Source organism: Heterodontus francisci, chromosome 3 (assembly GCF_036365525.1).
Source record: "Heterodontus francisci isolate sHetFra1 chromosome 3, sHetFra1.hap1, whole genome shotgun sequence".
Lineage (NCBI taxonomy): Eukaryota > Metazoa > Chordata > Chondrichthyes > Heterodontiformes > Heterodontidae > Heterodontus > Heterodontus francisci.
In genome coordinates this window covers 40,522,587-40,549,938 of record NC_090373.1, presented here as the reverse complement: position 1 = coordinate 40,549,938, position 27,352 = coordinate 40,522,587, and the positions used below count along the sequence as shown (strand labels likewise).

Sequence of the window (27,352 nt, the reverse complement as noted above, 5' to 3'; positions counted from 1 at the left end):
TATAACATAACTGCAGAGTGAAAAAACTGTTGCAACATTACTTTTCTATCCTTTCAGAGTTGGTGGATATACTGCATTTTGCCTACACTTCACTTTTCTTTGAAACCTGCTTTAGTTTTAAAACTGATGTCTCAGTTTTCAATGCTTTCCATCTTTCGCATTTTCTGATTTTTTTTTTAGGATGCCTTAGTTATGCAATGTCCCTTGTTTCCTTAGTGTTGTTTATTTCTGTAATGCTTCTGTTTATTACTTGCTTGGCATAATGTGTTTTATCATACAGCAATTATTTCACTGATACTTTCTTACTGTTTCTCCCCATTTTCTGATCCTATTAATATGCTTGTCCGTCTCTCAGTTTACAGTTATGAAGGTTACAAACCTGATTGAATTGTTGTATATTTCCCATCTTTATTGTTCTTGTTTCAGATCTCCAGCATTTGCAGTATTTTTCTTATTACTTTTAGAATACTGCCCCCCTATAAATACAGTCACTGATATTGCTGAAGCATTTTGTAATTAAAACCAATTATTCACCATATTTAAGGAGTGCTAGTTTGTACATTGGTTGATATTTCACTATTGAATTGGATTGGTACTATTTTAAATAGCCTCTGGCTTTACTAATATTGATGAAGTCAAAGGTGAGCCCTTTAGTTTGGGCAAATATATTAATATCACTTTCAAACATCCTTTTCCTTGTTTTGGAGCAGATATCTGCAAGGGTTTGAAAGGCAGTTAAGCTATAAAATATTAAATATGGCACTTCTGTGTTTGTTTTATAGCAAACCCAGTGACTTCTGCTCTGATGTAGGTCATTTTATTTTTCAGCTATTTCATGTGGTCATCCAGGCATTCCTGTAAATGGTGAGCTTTTTGGAGACAAGTTTACCTTTGGTTCAGTAATTCGCTACTCTTGCATTGGAACTCGAACTCTGATTGGAAATAATACTCGTGTGTGTCAAGAGAATAGTCACTGGAGTGGTCCTCTCCCTCATTGCTCAGGTACAATAAATATATATTGCTTATAACACGGACAGCATAGAAATGACTTTGTCTGAAAGACTGGGTAGTGCAGTGTTGCCATAACTCTAATAGCCAAGATTAGAATCCGGCTCAGACGGCTCATGTTAAAAGCTCCTCATTTGCTAGCGTTAAAGGTTATTAAGTGAATGATTTAGGCCAATCTTACAAAAGTTCTTATAGGTTATAAGTCAACAGCAAAAAACTAGCTGGTGTTTAGTACTGATTGGCAGTCGGGAAGAGAAGTCAGAAAGATGGATGCTGTGAGAATGAAGATGTCACAGTGTCGCAGCAGGAAGCTCTCTCCTGCAGTTGAAATATGATTAGCACAGAATTGGGGCAGGGAGTCATTTTAACTTTTGCCAATAATGTAAAACAAGCCATCTCAGATCAGTCGTCCATTATCAAAGCTGCTCAGTTTACCTTTCCAAGAAAATCGGCTAGGGTGCATTCTACCTGACTGCTTGAGATTTGGTCTCAAAATTACATTCTCCAGCAGAAACCTCTCACTCACAAAAAGGCTAAAACAAAATCAGTAACATGTAAAGACAATTGAGCAAAGTGATTGTTTGCATGAGGCAAACGAACAGAGGAAGGAGTATCAGTGGTGTGGAGCCAGTGAGAGGGGAAAATAATAATGAGGAAATCATTGCCCTTATTTTTGTAGGTAGCCCTGCACAGAGCCTTTCTCCTTGTTTCAGTTTAGCTAACTTTACTGGTGGTTTGCGTGATCTTTAATGATCTCATAATATCACTTTGAAGAAGAGCACTATTCTGGATAATATTCCTCTCTCAACTGATGCCACTGAGAAAAACAAGATGACTGGTCATTCATCTCAAGTCTGTTTGCTACAGAATGGCTGCTCTGTTTGACTCACATAACATCAAAGTAGTTCATCGTATGCCAGGTATTTTGAGACATTCCTGGGAATCATGGAGAAGCCCTGAATAATTGCAAGTCTGCTATTTTTTCTTTTGTTTCATGAACATTCCCTGTGAAAGGCAGAGGAGGAAGGGAGCTAATGTTTTCTACCAGTCAGAAGGAGAAGAGGGGACAGCCAAATTCAAGAGTGGCAAATGGGAAAAGACTAGGGAGGCAACATTGGGTGGTGGGGCAGTGGGGACGGGGGGCGGGGTGGTGGTGGAGGGAGGCAACATTGAATGGGAGACCAACAACTATAAGGAGACAAAGAGATTTCAGTTGGAGCAGAAATAGAAAGGCTCATATGGCTATGCTACCACTCAGAAGCAACTTTTGAAAAGCAATGCAGTCAAAGCACTGGTTCAATGTACCTCAAACCAGTAGAGTGCAAAAAGTTGTGACTCAATCCCTTGTATTGAGATTAATTTTAATTATTTTCAAATGTCTAGATAATGCTTTGAGACAATACATGTAAATAGGATAAACTAGTCAATGACCTGAAGATGGGAATACATCTGGGGGAGCGTAAACCTCTGCAATCATGTTTATATGAACATTCAAATTAGGAGCAGGATAAGGCCATTCGGCCCCTTCGAGCCTGCTCTGCCATTTAAAAAGATGATTGATGATCTTATTGTGGCCTCAACTCCACTTTCCCACCTACCCCCGATACCCTTTGACTCCCTTGTTAGTGAAGAATTTATCTATCTCTGCCTTAAAAATATTCAATGACCCTGCCTCCACCGCTCTCTGTGGAAGAGAATTGCAAAGCCTCTCAACCCTCTGAGAGAAACAAAATTTCTCCTCCTCTCTTTCTTATTTTTAAACTGTGTCCTCTAGTTCTAGTCTCTCCCACAAAGGGAAACATCCTTTCAGCATTCACCCTGTCAAATCCCCTCAGGATCTTATATGTTTCAATGAGATCATCTCTCATTCTTCTAAACTCCAATAGATACAGACCCAACCTGTCCAGCCTTTCTTCATAAGATAACGCCCCCCCCCCCTCCATCCCAGGTATTAGTCGAGTGAACCTTCTTTGCACTGCCTCTAACGCATTTATATCTTCCCTTAAATAAGGAGACCAAAACTGTACACGGTACTCCAGATGTGGTCTCACCAATACCCTATACAACTGGAGCAAAACATCCTTACTTTTATATTCCAGTCCCCTTGCAATAATCAACAACATTCCATTTGCCTTACTAATCACTTGCTGTATTGGCAAACCAGCCTTTTGTGAGTTATGTACCAAGACACCCAGATGCTTCTGTACCTCAGAGTTCTGCAATCTCTCTCCATTTAAATAATATGCTGCTTTACTATTCTTCTGGCCAAAGTGGATAAGTTCACATTTTCCCACATTATACTCCATTTGCCAATTTTTTGCCCACTCACTTAGCCTATCCATGTCATTTCTTTTCTAATTTACATTTGCCTTTGTACATTATCCAAGTCTCATTGCATTTTCTGTATTTATATAAATTCTGCCATATATAGTAACAGTTTTTGTGTCTCTGTCTGCCCTGTGTTATCACTGTGAGTTTGCTTTCTTCTTCTTTGGCCTCCTTATCTCGAGAGACAATGGGTAAGCGCCTGGAAGTGGTCAGTGGTTTGTGGAGCAGCGCCTGGAGTGGCTATAAAGGCCAATTCTAGAGTGAAAGGCTCTTCCACAGGTTCTGCAGAAAAATTTGTTTGTCGGGGCTGTTACACAGTTGGCTCTTCCCTTGCGCTTTTGTCTTTTTTCCTGCCAACTGCTAAGTCTCTTCGACTCGCCACACTTTAGCCCCGCCTTTATGGCTGCCCGCCAGCTCTGGCGAACACTGGCAACTGACTCCCATGACTTGTGATCAATGTCACAGGACTTCGTGTCGCGTTTGCAGACGTCTTTAAAGTGGAGACATGGATGGCCGGTGGGTCTGATACCAGTGGCGAGCTCGCTGTACATGTGTCTTTGGGGATCCTGCCATCTTCCATGCAGCTCACATGGCCAAGCCATCTCAAGCGCCGCTGACTCAGTAGTGTGTATAAGCTGGGGATGTTGGCCGCCTTGAGGACTTCTGTGTTGGATATACGGTCCTGCCACCTGATGCCAAGTATTCTCCGGAGGCAGCGAAGATGGAATGAGTTGAGACATCGTTCTTGGCTGACATACGTTGTCCAGGCCTCGCTGCCATAGAGCAAGGTACTGAGGACACAGGCTTGATACAGACAGACATTTGTGTTCCGTGTCAGTGCGCCATTTTCCCACACTCTCTTGGCCAGTCTGGACATAGCAGTGGAAGCCTTTCCCATGCGCTTGTTGATTTCTGCATCTATAGACAGGTTACTGGTGATAGTTGAGCCTAGGTAGGTGAACTCTTGAACCACTTCCAGAGCGTGGTCGCCAATATTGATGGATGGAGCATTTCTGACGTCCCGCCCCATTATGTTCGTTTTCTTGAGGCTGATAGTTAGGCCAAATTCATTGCAGGCAGCCGCAAACCTGTCGATGAGACTCTGCAGGCACTCTTCAATGTGAGATGTTAAAGCAGCATCGTCAGCAAAGAGGAGTTCCCTGATGAGGACTTTCCGTACTTTGGTCTTCGCTCTTAGATGGGCAAGGTTGAACAACTTGCCCCCTGATCTTGTGTGGAGGAAAATTCCTTCTTCAGAAGACTTGAACGCATGTGAGAGCAGCAGGGAGAAGAAAATCCCAAAAAGTGTGGGTGCGAGAACACAGCCCTGTTTCACGCCACTCAGGATCGGAAAGGGGTCTGATGAGGTACCGCCACGTTGAATTGTGCCTTTCATATTGTCATGGAATGAGGTGATGATACTTAGTAGCTTTGGTGGACATCCGATCTTTTCTAGTAGTCTGAAGAGACCACATCTGCTGACGAGGTCAAAGGCTTTGGTGAGATCAATGAAAGCAATGTAGAGGAGCATCTGTTGTTCGCGGCATTTCTCCTGTATCTGACGAAGGGAGAACAGCATGTCAACGGTCGATCTCTCTGCACGAAAGCCACACTGTGCCTCAGGGTAGACGTGCTCGGCCAGTTTCTGGAGCCTGTTTAGAGCGACTCGAGCAAAGACTTCCCCACTATGCTGAGCAGGGAGATTCCACGGTAGTTGTTGCAGTCACCGCAGTCACCTTTGTTTTTATAGAGGGTGATGATATTGGCATCGTGCATGTCCTGAGGTACTGCTCCCTCGTCCCAGCACAGGCATAGCAGTTCATGTAGTGCTGAGAGTATAGCAGGCTTAGCAGTCTTGATTATTTCAGGGGTAATGCTGTCCTTCCCAGGGGCTTTTCCGCTGGCTAGAGAATCAATGGCATCACTGAGTTCCGATTTTGTTGGCTGTATGTCCAGCTCATCCATGACTGGTAGAGGCTGGGCTGCATTGAGGGCAGTCTCAGTGACAACATTCTCCCTGGAGTACAGTCCTAGGTAGTGCTCAACCCAGCGGTCCATTTGTTTGTGTTGGTCAGTGATTATGTCCCCTGATTTAGATTTGAGGGGGGCGATCTTCTTGATGGTTGGTCCAAAAGCTCTCTTAATGCCATCATACATTCCTCTGATGTTTCCAGTGTCGGAGGCCAGCTGAATATGACTGCATAGGTGTTGCCAGTAGTCATTTGCGCAGCGCCTGGCTGTTCTTTGTGCAGTGCTTCTGGCTGCTTTAAGTGCTACGGATGTTAACTCGCTGGGGGCTTTCTTGTAGTTCAACAGTGCAATGCGCTTAGCGGCTATGACAGGTTCCAGCTCTTCAATATGAGATTGAAACCAGTCTGCATTCCTCATCGCACGTTTGCCGTAGGTAGTCAAAGCTGACTCATAGATAGCGTCTCTGATGTGGGCCCTTCTGCTTGGAATGATGCAACTTCTTTGGTCTGAGTCTAACCTTGCTGCACACCAGGGAGTGGTCGGTGTCGCAGTCCGCACTGTGGAAGCTGCGTGTGATTTGAACACTGTTTAAGGAGGCTCGCCTTGTGACGATGAGGTCTAGCTGGTGCCAACGACGCGATCTTGGGTGCCTCCATGAAACCTGGTGACAGGGTTTAGTGTGAAAGAACGAGTTGGTGATGCAGAGGTTATGATAGGTACACAACTCAAGCAGTCTCTGCCCGTTCTCATTCATCCTTCCAACGCCATAGCGCCCAAGGCAGGAGGGCCATGAGTCATGGTCGGCCCCAACCCTGGCATTAAAGTCCCCCAGCAGGAATAGGTGTTCAGTGTTGGGGATGCTGCTAATGATATTATGGAGTTCCTCGTAGAACTGGTCTTCAGCTTCAGGTGGGGAGCAGAGTGTTGGAGCATAGATGCTGAGTAGGTGTACTGGACCAGAGGTGGTGAGCAGTCGGATGGACAGTATGCATTCTGAGCCATTTGAGGGAGGCTCTATCACTGCTGAGCAAGGAGTTTCTGATGGCAAAGCCCACTCCATGCTGTCTTGGTTCTTCAGGACCCCTGCCCTGCCAGAAGAAGGTGTAGTCTTGCTCTGCTAGAGATCCACTCGTGGGGAGGAGTGTCTCCTGAAGTGCTGCAATGTCTACATTGAGTCTGCTGAGCTCGTTGTTAATGATGGCGGTCTTCCGAGAATCGTTGATTTGTTTAAGGTCTTCCGACAGGCCAGGACACATAGTTCTGACGTTCCAGCTTGCAAAGCGAAGGGCTGGTACCTTCTTTCCTTTTTTCGTGCTGTTTGGTGCGGTGTTGCAGTCCGCTTTTCGGGCAATGAGCCTGAGCTCCAAGCACCCATTGAAGCAGGTGGACTGTGGCGGGACAGAACCTTATTGACCGGGGGCTGCCCAGTTTGAGGCGGGCGGTAGCTGTCCAGTGAGGTGCGATGACCTCTCCCACCAACAAAGGCAACCCGTGGCGCCCAATCTCTACGCCAATTAAGCTGGACTTACAACCCGTAACTGCTGCTTTCCGTGTTGTTTCAGTCGCTGTGAGGCAACTATGGAATGACCTCTCCATGGCGCATGCCTGGGCGAATGTATGGAGGTTGAGAGTTGCCCAATCGTCAAAGCCCCCCTCTCGGCCTTTCTGGTGGGGTCCAAAGGAGTGCAGAACACGACGTTTGGCACCGGTATGGCTGCAGGAACTGCCAGAAACATGCCAAAGGTGACACACGACTGCCTACAGGGTTCCGCTCCGGATTTTCTGTTAGGGTTTACTCCCTTAGCCTTGGTCTCTCCCGAGACACCCACAAGACAGTCGGGTTGTTAGAGCCCTTACACAGGTTTAGGATGATGCCGGTGGGAGGAGGGGGTGCGAGGGGGAGGGGTGGAGGGAAGGGGGTGCGAGGGGGAGCTGGGAAGGGGGCTGTAAGGGGGTAGGGGGGGTGCAGGGGGAAGATGGTGCGGGGGGGGTGAGCTGAGAGAGTGGAGCTGGGAAGGGGAAGGGGGGGGTGGAAGGGGGGGTAGGGGAAAGGGGGTGCAGGTAATAAGCCATTTCCTCAGTTCCCACCGTCGACACCTGGAAATCTCGTCCGCGTCCTTCGGGAGGTGAGCGACATCCTCGTGCGCCAGTACCAGCATTGCCGATAGTGCGCTGCAGATGCTCTCTGAGCCATCTCCCACGGGCACTTTGAAGTTGCGGCCGAGGAGCCGTTCGTGGCTTTTTGGGTGTTCGGGGCACCTTTTCGCAAGGCTACCCTAGGGTCCCGCTGCTCCTTCTTCTCTTCAATGGACTTACCGCACGCCGTGGCCGCGGACACTCTGGACGGTGAAGACAGCAGGATCGGAGATCAAAGTATCACCAGCTGTACTTTGCAGTTTCATCCGGACTGTGATCAATTTCATTGAGGAAGCAAAGAGCAGGTATGGGGGGGGGGAGGGCAGTGGGCCCAGGTAACATACACTAGCTGTTAGCTTGTAGTTAGGGCTAAAATGAATTGAGTAAAGAGCCAGGGGAGTTTAAACAGTTTAAGAGGGTAGATTGGGGGAGAAAACACTAAGAATGGGAGCAGATGGCCATGGATAGAGTTGAACAGCAAGGGAGCTTCCAAGGGAGCTTCCAGCCCAGGAGCCATCTTGGGAATTGATGTAGCAAAATGCTGACTTTACATTTGGCAAGCAAGGGTGATAGGCAAAAAATACCAGCTGTCTTCAGGTTGAATTATGAATGAACAATGAAATTTTTGGCTTCAGGTTAACAGTTAAATCATTTTGTTAAATTCCAAGTGCTTTGAGTTTCAGGTTCATGATGTACAGAATTGAAAGGCTGTATTTCTGTCTCCTTACATAAGCATAAGCGACAGCATTGACACCTGCCTACAACATATTAAACACTCAAAGGATAGTGAACTGTACAGGAAGCAAAGGAAAAATGGATAGGAGTGGATAACTCTGGTGGAATAGATAACATAATATGGGCACAATAATGCAAATTGTATCCTCCCACGTAGAAGTTAAGTTAATCTGTAGATTGACTTAGAGACAGTTAACCTTTGAAAATGTGAAATTGAAATGAGTATTGGTAAGTGAACTTATATCGCACTTTATCTTAAAATATATAACTGAGTTGCTCCATTATCCTAAATGTGACGAGGATATTCTTGCACACTTATTGGTGTCCATGAGTCTCTGTTCTTGCCCTGTTCTTTGTTTTAGGCCTATAAACAGGCAGTTTTTAAAGAATGCCAGCTGCTGTTGCATTCGAAGTTTGACTGTCTATAATGCTATGAATGGGGACAATTTAAATTCTCCATTTGTAATATCAGATGGAAAAGTTCTTTATGGCTCCTTCTAAAGCATAAAACAAAGCAACATGAGGCGATTGATAGATGCCAATAAGTGTCTAGAAATATTCACGTACAGGAGTATGGGGAAATAGAACCTACATCATTTTTAACAGTGACCATTAATATTGAAAGCTTGACCAGTAAATAAACTTCCCCAGTGAGGAACTAAACCATACAGACCATGGGGTAGATTTTAACTTTCTTTCACCAGCGGACAGGAAACAGCCAGGCAATAGTAGGGACAATTGATTGACCTTAGTATCCCTGAGCGAGAAAAGAGAATAATCTGTGAGAGTTCTGATACCAGATCACTATCCAATGACTCTTGCTGCAGAGTGTGTCTGCATGGGTGTTGGCTCAACAGGGCTCACATATGAAGAGTGGCCCATTTGCTCAATGCACCAGAGAATGATTAGCAGCCTCAGAATCATACCTCAGCATAAACCAGCACCTTTAGAAACAGAAGGGGCAAAATTCAATTTAAAAAAAACCTCAACACATGTTTCAGCAGACTAATTGTAAGTGCATTTAACTGAAATTAGAAGACTTCAGTCGGGTATGATAACTTTTCCAAACTAAATTCTGTGCAGCATGAAAAGTAGACTTTTAGCACAATAGATCAAATAAAACAGTAATGGAATTCTAGTGCTGAAAATCAACAGAGTCAGCAATATCCACTTAGGCCTTTACCTGAACGATGCAGAAAATAATGTGAATTAATGATTGCTGATTGGAAGCTAGATTCCCACGCCCTTAACAACTTAAAAGAAGCAACAGGGGGGAATCATTGGTCAGCATGTGGTCTTGTTGACTGATGTAATTACCAGGAAAATACTTACAAAGCACTCTGCCCGTGATTCAGGAGCTTGTCTTAATTCTGAAGCCACCTCACTGATCACCCAGTAAGGTGCTTTTGTTCTTCACTGTTCTTGAACAACTGGTGGTATGTTTCCAAGTCATCGGAGAGCTGTTCAGACAATTAGCACCAGTTGGCCATTGTGAGTATTGACATGCGAACCTTCACATTTTATGATTGTTTCTGTTTGTGATGCTGTTGGAAACAGAATGCGATTAAGACTGTTAAGATGCAGGGAGCGAACGAACACAGTTTGACAGCCACAGAGTAAACACGTTAAACATCAAAATGAGAGAAATGAGGCTTTGAGATGGCGAGGCTTATTTTGTCTACTGCAATATTGCCTTCAGTAACACTATCAGATATATTTTAGAAATTACAATTCTTGCAGCTAAGATGTTTTTAACTTTAAGAATCACTGGAATGTTTGGGCTTAAAATAGATGCTGCTGCTAAGAAATATCATTAGCAACTTTATAAAGTTGACTCCATTTAAAGTAAATATTTAATATTTGAGATATTAGCAGTCAGCTTTGTGGCATTCTGAGTGTTGGTTGTTCGATTAAGAATGAAAATCAATCAAAATAATACTTAGCTTTTTCTATCAAATGAATTTAATTGTAAGTAAATATTTTATGGGAGTATTTTAAAATATTCTGAATCATATTATAGAAATGAGAGGCAAAATTACTGTCAGCAATATTATCATATGGATGCTTAACCCACACATGCAAAATAGTTCTCTGTTATTTCAATAAAGGTGGTGTTAAATTAATTGGTTCAGTGCCTTCAATAAAAGTAGCAAAAGCGGGGAACTTGATATGAACATATTAAATATTTGTTTGAAAGCATCATCAGTAATTTCTGCCCAATAATTGGAAAGCAGAAAATGGAGTGAAAACTTGTACAAAGATCATTCATCCATTGTGCTCTTTAGCAACAGGTCTGATAAACTAAGATAATTATATTAGAATTTAAACCAATTGTTTGTGTTAATACCACTCAAACAAATCAATGATTCAGATTTGATCAACATTAAGGAAATTCATACACAAAGCGACCACCCACAGTTAGTTCCAAATGAGTCATTTAGTTATGTATTTAACTTAAGGCAAACACATGAATAATCCTAAACATAGAATTCCACTATACTGAATCCATTTTCATTCATTGTATTTTATATTCATGTATGAAACCATTCACTGCCATTGTATAAAATCACTGTGTACCCAATTACTTTTTTTTAATTTCCAAAATATACTTTATTCATAAAAATCTGTAAAAATTACATTCCCCAACAGTTTAAAACAGCATCAAGTCAAAAAATACAAACAGTGCAAAGATGATCAGTTTCCTTCAATACAATCATGAGTTGCCTCACAACCCTTCCATTTCATTGTCATGCCACTTACATTTTTATATTTACAGCACACAAAATTTTCCCGATACAGTTCGAGGGGTTTCCCATGGATCCAGCCCCTCAGTTCAGCTTGGTGGGGGGACCTTACACTGTGGTCTTTCCCCATTGAGCCTTTGCTGCGGCTGCCCCAAGCTTTAGTGCGTCCCTCAGCACGTAGTCCTGGACCTTGGAATGTGCCAGTCTGCAACATTCGGTGGTGGACAACTCTTTGCGCTGGAAGACCAGCAAGTTTCGGGCAGACCAAAGGGCGTCTTTCACCGAATTGATAGTCCTCCAGCAGCAGTTGATTTTTGTCTCGGTGTGCGTCCCTGGGAACAGCCCGTAGAGCACAGACTCCTGTGTTTACAGAGCTGCTTGGGATGAACCTCGACAAAAACCACTGCATCTCTTTCCACACCTGCTTTGCGAAGACACATTCCAGGAGGAGGTGGGCAACCGTCTCTTTCCCACCACATCCACCGCGGGGGCATTGTGCGGAGGGGGCGAGACTTCGGGTGTGCATGAAGGATCTGACGGGGAGGGCCCTTCTCACCACCAGCCAAGCTACGTCTTGGTGCAGACCACTGCCAGATGGACCGGTGGTCAAAGGTGTTTTCCCGCAGAAACTGCTCCATGAAGGATAGGTGGTGCAGCACGGCCCAACTGCATGGAGCGTTCTATTTACTGCTGTTGCATACAGTCACAGTGTACCCAATTACAACCTGTTCACTGCTATTGTAGTGCATTGAACCACTTCTTGGTTACTTTCCATTAGATTTCATAAGGTGTAATTTGGTCATCTAAAGTTTCAAAATGAGGTCCCAGATGCATGTGCACACTTCCGACAGAAAGTGCACAGGTTGCCATTTTGATAATGCCGTTTGCGCACGCGCAGAATGACCACTGGCAACATGCAGAGTAGCAAGGTCATGGTGTGAATCAGTATACAATGCTAATCTGAAGGCACTGCTGCCATTTTGGAGTTCCACATGCCAGCCAACATCCGGTCATAACCTCACATTGCTGAACACAACGTTAACGGGCAAGAAGGACACCTTCCCTCCCCCCCCCCCACCCCCAAGCACTGCTACTTAAAGGGGTCAATGAAGTAGTTACAGATTACTTGCTGGATTATTTATTCTGGCTGCTGGTGCTTTTGTACATGTCTTTAGAGGTTTCTTATATTGGCCAAAAGTTTGGTACTCCACAGGGCTGGTCTTGCAGTCCTTTTTGATATTACGATATTGTGCTGAAACAAGTTGCTTCCAGACATTGGTAGCCTGATAGGGCTTCCTCTGGGAATTGAACATGACTAGGAGAATGAAGAGAAGCCATGCAGAGCAGGACAAGCTGTTGGAAGAAGGGGAAGGTGAGGGGGAGCAAAGCAATCAGCAAGCATGTTTGAAAGAATAGTGTCCAAGATCTTCCCAAAGTCATGTGCCAATTTGGAGCTGGACTCCTTCATGTACCTTGGCATTGTGCACTGTTTTCTGGTAGGCCTTCCAGTGCACCTAGCATTTGGTTGTGTACACCCATCAACCTTCTGCTGCAGCCTGAGTCATTGAAGACCATTGAATCCTCTGCAGCAGAATTAATGTGTGACCTTGCCCTCCAGAGAGCTGGCACCTATGCTATCTTTTACCCAAACCCTGGCTCTTGCGCACTTGTGCCTGGTACCTCATCCTGTGTCGGTCCCTCATCTGTCCTATCCCGTAAAGCACTGGTTTTCAAACTTTTTTAGTTGAAGGATCCCTTTTGAAATTAGTAATTTTGGATTGCAGCTGTCCAGAACCTTAGTTAGGCCACACTTAGAATATTGCGTGCAATTCTGGTCGCCACACTACCAGAAGGACGTGGAGGCTTTGGAGAGGGTCCAGAGGAGGTTTACCAGGATGTTGCCTGGTCTGGAAGGCATTAGCTATGAGGAGAGTTTGGAAAAACTTGGATTGTTTTCACTGGAACGACGGAGGTGGAGGGGCGACATGATAGAGGTTTACAAAGTTATGAGCGGCATGGACAGAGTGGATAGTCAGAAGCTTTTTTCCAGGATGGAAGAGTCAGTTACTAGGGGACATAGGTTTAAGGTGCGAGGGGCAAAGTTTAGAGGGGATGTGCGAGCCAAGTTTTTTACACAGAGGATGGTGAGTGCCTGGAACTTGCTGCCAGGGGAGGTGATGGAAGCAGATACGATAGCGACGTTTAAGAGACATCTTGACAAATACATGAATAGGAAGGGAATAGAGGGATATGGGCCCCGGAAGTGCAAAAGGTGTTAGTTTAGGCAGGCATCAAGATCGGCGCAGGTTTGGAGGGCCGAATGGCCTGTTCCTGTGTTGTACTGTTCTTTGTTCTTTGATACTCTGGCCATCCCCAAAAAATTGTAATATATAATACTCATAATATGAAAGTACTGTATATAAAAAGTGTTTTAATAATGTTTTTTAAACAAAACTGGCACTTAGTTGCAAATATCAGTGAGATGATGTGCCTGTTTCTCACTGCAGAGTCAGTCTATCCTTGCACGCTAGCCTCATTGTTGAGACAGCCAGCTCACCCTGCACTGCACATGTGGTGGCTGCACTCAACTTCTGCCTTCTGGCTCACATTTCACATTATTTTGCAGATCCCTTGGAAAGTCTCGACGGACTCCTCGGGGTCTGAGGATGCCAGTTTGAGAACCACTGCTTTAAAGTACACACAGTGCCAGTCTCTGAGCTGGTGACTTTGAATATAAGATCAAGTGACGATGTCGCTTCATCATTACTGTCTTCTTGCTCTTTCGCCTCTGACTGGGAAGGTTTCAGTTCTTTGGTATCTAAAATGAAAAAGGGCCAAGGGTTGGGTTATATTAAAGGGAGGGGAGAAAGTAAGAAGTTTGTGCTTACACCATCTGCAGCTTGTGAGTCAGAAGGTATTGTGGGATGAGGGAGAAATAGGATGAGAGTAGGAGGATTATGTATACAGATAACCTCATCATCGATCTCTCTAGCCCCTCCAGTGGCCATGACCTCAGTCATGGCCTCAGACCCTTCCCATGATGGCCAGCATTATTTCCTGCATGGGGTGAACACATTCAGGCGAGCCTGTCCTCTTCCAGTTCATTCCTGGTGCTTGCTGTTATGCTCCACCTTCACCTGCAAGAAAGAAGGAAAGCGTACCTGTGCAATATGCTTGGGTGATATGCCTGTCATGGTTGAATAACTACCAGTGTGTGTAAGCTGTGATTTGTGGGCATGAGGCTTGTAACAATGTTTAGAGTATGAGAGTGAGGTAAACAATATGAATTGAAAGGTTAAGTACTGATTGATGGAGATTTTTGGCAGGTGGGTTATAAGATACAATGAATTGAGTAGTTGATGAGGCCTGAATTAGTGTATTGAGGCTAGCTGTGGCAGGACATACCATGTGAAGTTTGAACTCGCTTACCCTGACAACTCATGTCGGACCATTGAATTTCTTCCTGCAGTGCATTCCTGTTCTCAACTCCTGACATTGACCTTCGCTGCTACTTCCTCCCACCGCCTCGTGAGCACTTTTCTCGGATGGCCTCCCACCCCCTTTGTGAATGCAGGACGTCTCGCCTTCTCTCCATGTCTTGCACCAAGATCTCCAGTGCAGTGTTTGAAAATCCTGGTGCTGCTCTCTCGCACGTTTAGCTGTTCCTCAAAGTATCACAGCCCAGATTAAGAATTCAAATGTCTACCACCACTTCCGTCAGGCATAAGGCACCTCCACTTGAAAAGGTGCAGGCTGCCTTTAAGTAGCACTAGCCACTTGCAATATCGAGCCCTCTGCTGACTCGTGCCACCAATGAACAGTACGGCTAGCATTTTAGCTACTCTTTTATTTTTTATATATTTGTAGAAGCTTCTACAGTCTGTTTTTATATTTCATGCTAGTTTTCTTTCATCCTCCAATCCCTCTTTATTATTATTTCAGTCATCTTTTGCTGGTTTCTAAAATGTTCCCAATCTTCTGGCCTACAACTAATCTGCATAGCATTGTATGCCTTTTCTTTCAATTCGATAACACCCTTAAATTCCTTAGTTCGGGCATCCTTCGAGTAGAGTTTTACTTGCTCAATGAAATACATCTATGTTGAGAGTTATGAAATATCTCCTATAATGCCTGCCACTGCTTCTCTATTATCTTACCTTTTAACCTTTTTTTCCCAGTCCACTTTAGCAAACTCTGTCTTCATTTCCTGGTAATTGCCTTTATTAAAGTTTAAGACACTAGTTATGAACCCACATTCTCACCCTCAAACTGAATGTGAAATTCTACCATGTTATAATCACTCATACCTAGAGGATCCTTTACAATGAGGTCTTTAATTAATCCTGTCTCATTACACATTACCAGGTCCAAAATCGCCTGGTTTCTGGTAGGTTCCAGAATATATTGTTCTGAGAAACTGTCCTGAGTATACTCATCCTCCAGGCTACCTTTGACAATTTGATTTGTCCAATTAATGTGACAATTGCCATATCTTTCTTGCAAGCTCCCATTATTTCTTGATGTACATTCTGGCCTACTTTATAGCTACTGTTACGGGGCCTATAAACTACTCCTACCAGTGACTTCTTTCCTGTGCTAGTTCTTATCTCCACTCAAACTTATTCTACAACTTTATCTTCTGAACCAAGATAATTTCTCACAATTATACTGATCTCATCATTTATTAACTGAGCTACCCAACTCCTTTTCCTTTTCTCCTGTCCTTCTGGAATGTCAAATACCCTTAAATATTCATTTCCCAGCCTTGGTCACCTTGCAACCATGTCTCTGTAATGGCTATCATATCATACTCATTTATTTCTATTTGTGCTATCAATTCATCCATCTTGTTAAGAATGCTGTGAACATTCAGATAAAGAGCCTTTAATTCTGTCGTCTTACCATTTTTGCCTACTCTGACCTTATTTGCTGGTGCACTCTTATGTTTGTATGCTCTGTCCCTTCCTGTCAGACTCTGGTTCTCATAACACATAACATTACCCTGCACTATTTCCTTGTCCTTTGTCTTTAACTTTCCAAATCTCTCCTCTCATGATCCCTCCCCACCGCCCCCCCCCCCCCCACCCCGCCAGATATTGAGTTTAAAGCCCTCTCTACCACTCCAGCTATACGATTTGCCAGGACACTGGTCCCAGCACAGTTCAGGTGAAGGCCGTCTCAATAGTACAGCTCCCTCTTTCCCCAATACCAGTGCCAGTGCCCCATGAATCGAAACCCATTTATCCCTAAGCCACGCATTCAACTTTCTAATCTTATTTATCCTGTGCCAATTTGCTCATGGCTTAGGTAGTAGTCGAGAGATTATTACCTCTGTGGTTCTATTTTTCAATTTAACCCCTAGCTGCTCATATTTCCTCAGCAGAACCTCTTTCTTAGTTCTACTTATGTCATTGGTACCTACATGGACCACAGCAACTGGATCCTTCCACTCCCACTGCAAGTTCCTCTCCAGCCCCGAGGAGATGTCCTTAACCCTGGCACCAGGCTGGTAATACAGCCTACAGGACTCATGCTGTCAGCTGCAGAGAACCGCACCTATCACTCTAACTATACTATCCTCTACTACAACCAAAGTCCTTTTAACTCCCCCCACTTGAATGGCCCCCTGCAGTATGGTTCATGGTCAATTTGCTCATTCTCCCTGCAGCCCCTGCTCTCATCCACACAAGTTGCAAGAATCTCGAACCTGTTGCACAATTGCATGGGCTGAGACTCCTCCAGTGCAATCTTCTGGATCCCTATACCTACCTCTTTTGCAGTCACACACTCCTGTTCCTGACCACGGACCAAATCAGAAATACCTTTGTGATTGCCTCCTTTAATAAGTTATAAGCTAACTTACATTAGAATGTCTGAGTCATAAAAGAAATATACATGGATAAATTCAAATCACTTAAGGAGAACTATTTTTTATTTCAAATTTAGAAGTCACTTAGTGTTTTTTTCTGCTTTATTAGGTACCAAGCGAATATAACCTTAGTGTTTAATGGTGCAAAATAATCAAAATAGCTAGATGGAAGTTAGAATAGAGTAGCCTGATCCCCATTAAAATCTTGATTTGCTTGACTTGCTCATCGACTCATATAAACGACTTGATAAAATGGCAATTATAACTTCAGAAAAAGTTTTTGAGCTGTTGTAACAGTCCTGCCAGTTTTATGAAATTAGTGACATTTCTTTTCTGAAGATGTGAAACTCTTCTGTTTCTTGCCAGAGTCTTCTTTCTGGACTATGTATTGCCCACAACTAAAAAGACAGGCAGATGATAGTTCTGTAGCTTTGCTAGGACTGCTCAGATACCCTTGTGATTTTCCACATTAATAGCCAAAATTTACCTTCACACAAGAGTAATAATTTGTCCAAACAAATGAATCAAAGTATAGCAGATCAATAAATTAATATGCTTGACTTAAAGGAACCGAGTAACTTCCTCAAGCCACAGAAATGTCTTCCAGATGGTATAATTTTCTAAAACCTTGTATTTTGAATGCGTAAGTTCAGGCACAGAATTAATAGGGTTGCTGGAGCATGGGGAAGCTGTAGGCTTTTGTTGCAGTCCCTCTAGGGCAAGTCTTTCCTTAGGAAAATAAACCAAAACAGCACAGTACTCAAGGTCTGACCTCACCAGTATCCTGTATAATTGTAGTAAGACTTATTTACTCTTATGCTCTGATCCCTTTGTAACAAAAGCTAACATGCCATTTTCCTTCCTAATTGATTGCTGTTCTTGCATGTTAACTTTCTGTGATTCATGTACAAGAATATCCAAGTCCTCTGATTGCAAACATTTCCTAGACTCTCACCATTCAAAAAAAAAAATCTGCTTTTCTATTTTTCTTACCAAGGTGCCTACCACACTGCATTCCATCTGCCATGTTCTTGATCACTCACCCAACCTGTCTATATCCCTCTGTAGCCTCTTGCATCCTCTTGACCACCTACTATCCCACCTAGCTTTGTATAATCAGCAAACTGGGATACATTACATTCAGTTCCCTCATCTAAGTTGTTATATATTTACAGGAACTTGTAAAGAAAGACAGACACCAAGATGACCAGATCAAATGTTTAAATGATGTCATCACACACTGGGCATGCTCATAATGCATTACACTGCTTCCCCCTTTAAAAAAAAACATGTTTTTTTGATAAAACATTTACAGGTACCATAACTGTACAACTTCAGAAACAAACCAATTGTTGAGAATGCAAACTTGGCAAAATAACAACTGACTCTTTTTCTTGAAACAATATCTATAAATCAAGTCTAACACTTGGTTAATGAAGTCTTTCTGATCTTCTCACAGGCTTTGGTATCGAGTCAGGTTTTGGACTGTCTGGTTTCAGGTCAGGACTTACAGAAAATCTTGTTTATTTTTCTGAAACTGGTACTTCAGACACCAAAGTCTGAACTGGTTCGCACTCTGGCAAAAGCTCACTATCAAGTAGCTCATGTTCAAGTTTTGGATCATCCCTCGCTGGGATCATGTGATCTATTTGAACACTTTTTACTTTTCCACCAATTTCAATTAAGTTTCTCTCAGTACCACGAACCTCTACGACATTTCCCGTGTCCCATTTGTCTGAGTTGTGTGGGGTCTCAGAACACGGACAAGTTCATTTCTCCTGAAACTACGTTCTCTTTTGTTTGTGTAGTACTTACATTTCTTACTGAACTGTTGCCGTTTAAGTTTAGCAGTCAAATTCGGTAGAACTAAACACAAATGTGTTCTTAATCTCCACTTCATTACGAGCTCAGCAGCTGTACATGCTGGAGTTGAGTATGGAGTTGTTCTATACTTCAGCAGAAAATTAGCTAGTCTCTGTTTCATGCTGAAACTTGAACGTCCATGCAGCACTTGCTTCTTGAGTGCTTCCTTGACTATTCTCCATGACATGACTGTTCACTGCTCCAACTCCATAATTTGAAGCATCACATGCTAGCTTCAGGTCATGATTTGTAACACATAAATGAATAGGTCATTCTCAAGCTTCTCTAACATGCATCATAAGCATCTTGTTTTACTTTAGACCATTCCCATTTCACATCTTTCTTCAACAACTCATATAATGGAACTAATACCATTGCGAGCTCAAGCAGAATTTGCGACCATTCCTAGAAAAGATCTAAGCTCAGATACAAATGTTGCCTTTGGGGCATTAACTATAGCCTCTATCTTCTCTTTCACTGGCTGTAGTCCTTTTCATTGATTTTCAGGCCAAGGTACACAACCTCAGATTGCACAAAAGCACTCTTTTTCAACTTCACATTATGATCATTGAGCCTTTTTAGCACTTCATCCAACACTTGAAGATTCCCTTCCTCTATTGCGGTCACGAACAACACATCATCCTGATTGCACAAGCAATGTGGCGCTCTTCGCAAAATCTTATCCCTTGTAGCTTGGAAGAAATTTGGAGAAGACTTAAAACCATAGGGCAGCTTCATGTAGGAGTATAACCCCATGCGTATATTTATTGTGAGATACTGCTGACTCAATGTGCATTGAGCTGTGCATAAGCATAGGACAAATCCAACTTTGTGAATAGTTTGGATCCTGCTAACTCCGTGTACAAATCTTGAGAGGGCGGTAGCGGATACTGCTCATCATCCACTGCCTGGTTGATTGTGACTTTGTAGTTTCCACATAGGCTCATGGTTTTGTCTAACTTGGGCAGTATTAGAATTGGGGTTGCCCAATCACTGTGGTCAGTTTTCAGTAGTACACCATTCTTCTCCAGCTCCTTTAGTTCGTCTTCAATCTGGAGAGCATAAGGAATCTGTCTAGCCGTCCACTATACTGGTTTTACATCAGGCCGAATATGGATGTGTGCTTTTGCACCCATTATACATTCATAGCTATCCTCAAAAATGTTTCTGTAACTATTCAATAGCTGATCAAGCTTCTCGGTCGTCTCAACTTGGAAAACATGCTTCCAGTCCAACTTCAGCTTTCGAACCCAGTCTTTGTCCATTAGTATTGGTTTGTTGACATATCTTGCTCCAACAATCGGTAGCTTGAGGGACTTGCCCTTATATTGGACATTGTACTCCATTTGCCACAAGTTTCCAACATCTCACCACATTAGGTTTTCAACTGAATGGTGCTCTCAGTTAGAGGTATATCACTGAGTTTTCTCTCATACTTTTCTCTACTTACAATGGAGCAATCTGCAGTCGTATCATTGCACATATTGATGTGCTGTTGATCTACCAACACCTTTATACAAAAGTGTCTGTCATTTGAGTGATTGCGATTGGCATAAATGCTGTACAGCCCTAGCTCTTCTTCGCTTAGACATTCTGGACTCATTCTAAGATTGTGAACTTTACACTTGTTACTTTGCTATTTTTCATTATTACTAGAAAGTTCTCTTTCCTGCTTTGGCCTTCACTCGGCAAGCAGCCATAATATAGCCTATCTTTTGGCAATTAAAACATTTGGCATTTCTGTACTGACATGCCTGTGCCATGCAGTTGCCATTACAGTGATAACAAATCACTAAACATTTATCAACAGCGCTCTTCTGATCAGGTCTCCCCACTTTAGACTTGGCAGAAACCTTCTGCTAATGGACCGAAACTATACTAGTCACTTGCATAGGACTAAATACTTTGAGTATTTAGCTCCACGGTAGAAGCAATCTCAGATGCTGGTTCAAATGTAAGATTTTGTAGGTTTAATAACTTCGACTGGATTCTTTCATCCACCAATCCACACACAAATCTGTCTTGTAATGCACAATCTAAAAGTGTACCAAAGTTGCAATGTAATGATAAATTCTTCAGTCGCCAACTGTTTCGCTACTTCTCTGGTTTCTGGTTGCAAACTTGTAGCTTTTCGCTATCTCCAGTGGCTCAGGATTAAAATGTGCCTCCAACTTAGTGATTATTTTTGAATGGCACATCTTTTACCTTGTGGGAGCAAGAAGGTTTGTTAGCATGCCATACAACTTCTGGGCCAACCTCTGTTAGCAAAATCGTTTTCTTGCACTAAGAATTGCTTTATTCTGAGTCTGCGCCTCTTCAATTTCACCTTCAAGATCGGATATAATATTAGCTATGAAGAACATGTCCATTCTTTCAATGTATGAACTGAACGGTTCTCAAGCTCTACCATACATTCCTAGCATCCTGTGGGTGCAGTCATTTTGTCCTGTTTTCAAATGTAATAGCAATACAGAAGCTAAGTTAGTGCAGTCGGTAGTTGAATCTGATGGACACTAGGACCCTGCAGAGTCCATGCAACTGAGTGCAGCCACATGTTTTCAGAAACAATGTGACTCAACACAATTTAGTTGAAAATCTTCACCATGCTAGCAGGTAGGTCACTGGGAGTTAGCTTATTTTGTTTATCATGCTCTCTACTGCCGTTTGCTTGCACTTTAATCCCATTTCATTGCCAAAATATGTTATATATTTGGAGGAACTTGGAAAGAAAGACAGACACCAAGATGGCCAGATCACATATTTAAATGATGTTATCACTGTTACGACCAGATGACAAAGGTGTCTAGGGGTCAGCCTTCACCTGGTCTTGCCGTACAGGGTTTAATTTTAAAGACACCGTGTTTTAGCTCCCACTTGGTGAATCCTTGTTCACCACTTTCCAATTATAAGGCAAAGAAACCAGCACTAACAGGCTTTCTTAGCCTTAAAGAAGAAAAGTTGAAATTTATTAAACAAACTCTAATTCGGTTGATGTCTTCGGAGACATGACACTCCCACACTAGCATGCATACGCGATACATGCAAATAGAGACAGAAAAGAGCTGAAGAAAAATAAAGTGGAAACGTTTGAGGCAATATCTGAAGAGTTGTTGTTACAGTTCTTCGAGCTCACTGTAGAGTCCTTGATTGTAGGTAGATCTTGCTTTTCGTTGGGGCCCAGTATTCTTCTTAAACCTTGTTCGCTGCAGGAGACTTTTCTCTCTTGGGGTTCATGTCTCTTCAGTGGATTCAGAGAAAGAGATGCAAGCAAACAGGAGAGATCTTCTCAGTTCAGGAGCAAACAGACACTCTGCCCTAACTGTTTGTACAAATTCAAAAACATCAGGTTGCCAAACAGGTTAGTCATGTGACTAGCTGGTTTGACCATGTCCGTTTGTGTATTCGGCCATCTTAGCAGTCAACCTGGAATGCGAGCTCCCCCATCTTCAACGTCTGGTGATCAAAAGTCCATTGTGGGTTAAATATGTGAGGGAATGGCTGCTTTGTCCTTCCAAACACTTGGTTAATATACAAATATCTTTTCCAGCTACGGCTGGCCTGTTTAACAAGTCCTTTCTTCACTCGAGTAACAGTTTAAAATCAATGTTCATGACAAAATGAATGTGCCTCATTCTTGGCAGGTGGGGGCCGAGCATGACATCACACATTGGACATGATCATAACATAGGGATACATTATCTAAGTCATTAATATCTTCTTCTTTGGCCTTCTTGTCTCGAGAGACAATGGGTAAGCGCCTGGAGGTGGTCAGTGGTTTGTGAAGCAGCGCCTGGAGTGGCGATAAAGGCCGATTCTAGAGTGGCAGACTCTTCCACAGGTGCTGCAGATAAAATTGGTTGACAGGGCTGTTACGCAGTTGGCTCTCCCCTTGCGCTTCTGTCTTTTTTTCTGCCAACTGCTAAGTCTCTTCGACTCGCCACACTTCAGCCCCGCCTTTATGGTTGCCCACCAGCTCTGGCGATCGCTGGCAACTGACTCCCACGACTTGTGATAAATGTCACAGGACTTCATGTCGCGTTTGCAGACGTCTTTAAAGCGGAGACATGGACGGCCGGTGGGTCTGATACCAATGACAAGCTCGCTGTATAATGTGTCCTTGGGGATCCTGCCATCTTCCATGCAGCTCACATGGCCAAGCCATCTCAAGCGCTGCTAGCTCAGTAGGGTGTATATGCTGGGGATGTTGGCCGCCTCGAGGACTTCAGTGTTGGAGATACGGTCCTGCCACCTGATGCCAAGAATTCTCTGGAGGCAGCGAAGCTGGGATGAATTGAGACGTCGCTCTTGGCTGACGTACGTTGTCCAGGCCTCGCTGCTGGAGAGCAAGGTACTGAGGACACAGGCTTGATACACTCAGACTTTTGTGTTCTGTGTCAGTGCGCCATTTTCCCACACTCTCTTGGCCAGTCTGGACATAGCAGTGGAAGCCTTTCCCATGCGCTTGTTGACTTCTGCATCGAGAGACAGGTTACTGGTGATAGTTGAGCCTAGGTAGGTGAACACTTGAACCACTTCCAGAGTGTGGTCACCAATATTTATGGTTGGGGCATTTCTGACGTCCTGTCCTATGATGTTCGTTTTCTTGAGACTGATGGTTAGGCCAAATTCGGTGCAGGCAGCCGCAAACCTGTCGATGAGCCTCTGCAGACATTCTTCAGTGTGTGATGTTAATGCAGCATCGTCAGCAAAGAGGAGTTCCCTGATGAGGACTTTCCGTACTTTGGTCTTCGCTCTTAGACGGACAAGGTTGAACAACCTGCCACCTGATCTTGTGTGAAGGAAAATTCCTTCTTCTGAAGACTTGAACGCATGTGACAGCAGCAGTGAGAAGAAGATCCCAAACAGTGTAGGTGCGAGAACACAGCCCTGTTTCACGCCACTCAGGATAGGAAAGGGGTCTGATGAGGCGCCGCTATGCTGAATTGTGCCTTTCATATTGTCATGGAATGAGGTGATGATACTTAGTAGCTTTGGTGGGCATCCAAATATTAGGGTATAAATAACTGAGGCCCAAGTACTGATCCTTGTGGTACCCTGCTAGTTATAGCTTGCCAATCAAAAGTGTCCTGTTTATTCCTACTCTCTGTTTTCTGTCCATTAATAATCCTCAATCCAAATAATATATTACCCCCAATCCCATGAGTCCTAATTTTATATAATAACCTCTTGAGTGACTCTTTATCGAATCCCTTTTGAAAATCCAATTGAACTACATCTATTCGTTTCCCCTTACCATCCTACTGATGTAATCCTCACAAAATTCTACAAGATTTGTCAAACATGATTTCCCTTTCAAAAACCATGTTGACTCTGCTTAATCAGATTGAGATTTTCTAAGTGCCCTGTTACCGTGTCCCGCATAATAGATTCCAACATTTTGCCTACCAATGATGTTAAGCTAACTAGCCTATCATTCCCCATTTTCTCTCCGCCTCCTTTCTTAAATAGCAGGGTTATAGTTGCTACCTTCCAATCCTTAGGAACTGTTCTAGAATCTAAGGAATTCTGGAAAATCAAAATCAATGCATTCACTATCTCAGTAGCTATCCCTTTTAAAACCCTCGGATGCAGGTCATCAGGTCCAGGGGAGCTATCGACAGTTAGTTCCTTTAATTTCTCCAGTACTATGTCTACTTATACCGATTTCTTTAAGTTTCACATTCTCACTAAACTCCTTGGTATACTATATGTGGCAAAATTATGAAAGCAACATTTTACAATTGTACGGTTTCATTACATAAGCAGAGCAAATCTTCCATCTCTGATAGGAATTGCATAATATTTTTACAAATAAAATTAAATGTAATATTTAATATTTTCTAGTGAATGATGGGAGTTTAGTTTCTGCTTTTTCTTGAAAATTGTTCAACTATTACAAATGATCTAACACAAACAATCTTGTGTGTTACCTGGCCAGCATTTTTAGTGCACTGCAAATGGGTTAACATTTCTGCCTGAATTCTGCAGTCTAAACACTGGTGTGTACAAGTGCATTTGAAATAGCAGCTAAAATTGACTTTTCATAAATGATTTAACATATGCCAACTCGAAAGCATTATCCTACATTGCACAATAAGGTTGTTATTCTCTTGATTAGAAAGAGAGATATAAATGTTAACAAGACTAATGCTGTTGGATTGGACTTTGTGTGTGTTCTGTAGGAGACAGTGCTGGTTTGTGTGGTGATCCTGGCATCCCAGCTCATGGTTCAAGACTAGGTGATGAGTTCAAGATAAAAAGTCTTCTGCGCTTTAGCTGTGAAGCTGGTTATACTCTCAAAGGATCTTCAGAACGATCCTGCAAACCAAATGGATCCTGGTCAGGTGTTCAACCAGTTTGTGAAGGTAAGAATAAAAAAAAACAAGAATATCACCAAGACTAGTGAAGAAATAAATTAGGTGATTGAGGAAATAATGATTAAGCTTTAATAAACTTGGGCTTTAATAGACTGAATGCTACAGCAGGTAAGAAAGACTGAGGTGGAGAAAAAATTCTACAGTTTTAGGATCATGTGATAGAATCAGACAACTAGTAGAATGGAGAGTCAGTCTAGACCTCAACAGAAAAAAGAAACAGGAAGATTGTATAAAGATATATGTTTGAAGCTTTGAAAACAAAAGAATGTTCAGGGGAGCACTGAACAATTATTAAGAACATAGTGAGAGACCATAATTTTTCCTGTATTCTGTGCAGAAATGTGTGAGTGGTGTTAGATGAGCCTGCCTAGATGTGGGCAGAAAAGGCTCCTTAGACAGCGCCTTCCAAACCCGTGACCTCTACCAATCAGAAGGACAAGGACAGCAAATACATGGGAACACCACCACCTGCAAGTTCCCCTCCAAGTCACACATCATCCTGACTTGGAACTATATCGCCGTTCCTTCACTGTCGCTGGGTCAAAATCCTGGAACTCCCTTCCGAACAGCACTGTGGATATACCTACCCCAAATGGACTGCAGCGGTTCAAGAAGGCAGCTCACCACCACCTTCTCAAGGGCAGTTAGGGATGGGCAATAAATGTTGGCCTGGCCAGTGATGCCCACATCCCTTGAATGAATAAAAAAAAAAGGCAGTCTTGGATGAATCTGGATTTTGAAGAAATTAAGGGACAAAGTCAGCAAGACTGTATTCTGATAGAAACATATTTCATTGCCCCCATCAAAGGAGATCAAAAAGTGAGCAGAAGAAGTATTGAAATTTGAGAGTGCACAAACTGAAGGATGCTAATGAAGGAAGAGTGAAACCATTAGTAAAATAATAAATAGGATTGGGTGATGAGTGGAAGAGATCATTGAAATAAAATAGGGACAGAATTAAAGAAAGGACAATCTGGCCCCACTCACCACAATAGCATCTGGATCTGCCATGAGATTTTCAGCTTTTTGTAAAACAAAAGGAGAAAAATAGACTAGAAGGAAAAATTTCAAATGGGGTAGGTCAGAAAAAGGAAGGGCTAGATGCAGAAGAGTAGATCATTATTAATAACAGAGATAGAGCAGATGACAGGAATTGCAGAGTTGAAACACAGAGAGCAACATGAATGCATATGCACTGCAGGAATAAGAGGCTACCACTAAGTCCATAATATACAAACGTCTTGAAATAAATTACTGCTTTTAACAAGATTGATGTGACGTGAACAGTTTTCTCTTCATAAACTTTGGGATCATGCTTGCTCAAAAGGTAGATTTGTGCATTGAAATGTTTTCAATGTCATGCTTGTACAGGTGCTAATTCCTTTCTTTCATTTGTTGTAGCTGTATCATGCGGAAATCCTGGCACTCCGGAAAATGGAAAGATAGTTTTCAATGATGGTATGGTATTCTCCAGCTCCATTTCTTATTCCTGCTGGGAAGGTTATAAAACGTCTGGCCTAACTACACGGCATTGCACTGCTAATGGAACCTGGACCGGATCAGCTCCCGACTGCACAGGTTAGTATTACAGTGCAGAGTACACTAAACAGAAGTCAAATATTCTGTAGTGTGTCACAAACCCCTTCCCTTTACCATCATGAAGTCAAAAGTAGGATCTGTTGGAACTGATCCATCTGAGTTATTCTGTCATTTCAGTGGTTTTCGTTAACTCTGACAAGGCTAATACTTCAAATAAATTAAAGGGAAAAGATGAAGAGGTCGGATTTTTATAAAATGTTACCCAAATACAAGCAGCCTCAGTTCCTGTTAAGTGATATTCCTTACTGCCTCCAATTTTCTTCCCTGAGATTGTAAAAATCCAGCTGCGTTTTATTGTGTGGACATTTCAATTTGTTTTTGTTGAATGCGTTATGAATTTTACATTGCTCAGTTATGAGTATAAATGTTCACCTCACCATAATAGTTATAGTAGAAATTCTATGAAAGAAAGGGGCAAGACTAATTAGTGTCCTCTAGAGTGAGCTTTGATGCAGACAGCTATTTTCTTTCTCGTTCTTCCTGCTCCAGCAATTCATGCACGAATGAGTCTTGAATAAAAAAACAGAAAATGCTGGAAATATTCTGCAGATCTGGCAGCATCTGTGGAAAGAGAAGCAGAGTTAACAGACTGGATTTTATTTCAGCAGCAGTGGTTGCAGCGACAGGACAGAAGATGGGGTTGACCCCACCTCAGCCATTTGTCGGACCCCCAACTGAATTCAATGGCAGCAGGCCGGGGATACCGTCCCTTTTAAGGGACA

At 42.9% G+C, this 27,352-nt stretch overlaps 1 protein-coding gene across 3 annotated transcripts in view; it reads left to right on the top strand.

Moving 5' to 3' along the window:
- Positions 1 to 27,352, top strand: part of LOC137355859 (CUB and sushi domain-containing protein 1-like) — a 1,186,508-nt gene that overhangs the window by 1,088,108 nt on the left and 71,048 nt on the right. For all 3 annotated transcript variants that reach the window (XM_068021465.1, XM_068021474.1, XM_068021456.1), the window contains 3 exons: positions 829 to 1,002; positions 24,837 to 25,019; positions 26,433 to 26,609. In XM_068021465.1, the coding sequence (XP_067877566.1) occupies positions 829 to 1,002; positions 24,837 to 25,019; positions 26,433 to 26,609 (534 nt within the window). The remainder of the gene's footprint in view (positions 1 to 828; positions 1,003 to 24,836; positions 25,020 to 26,432; positions 26,610 to 27,352) is intronic.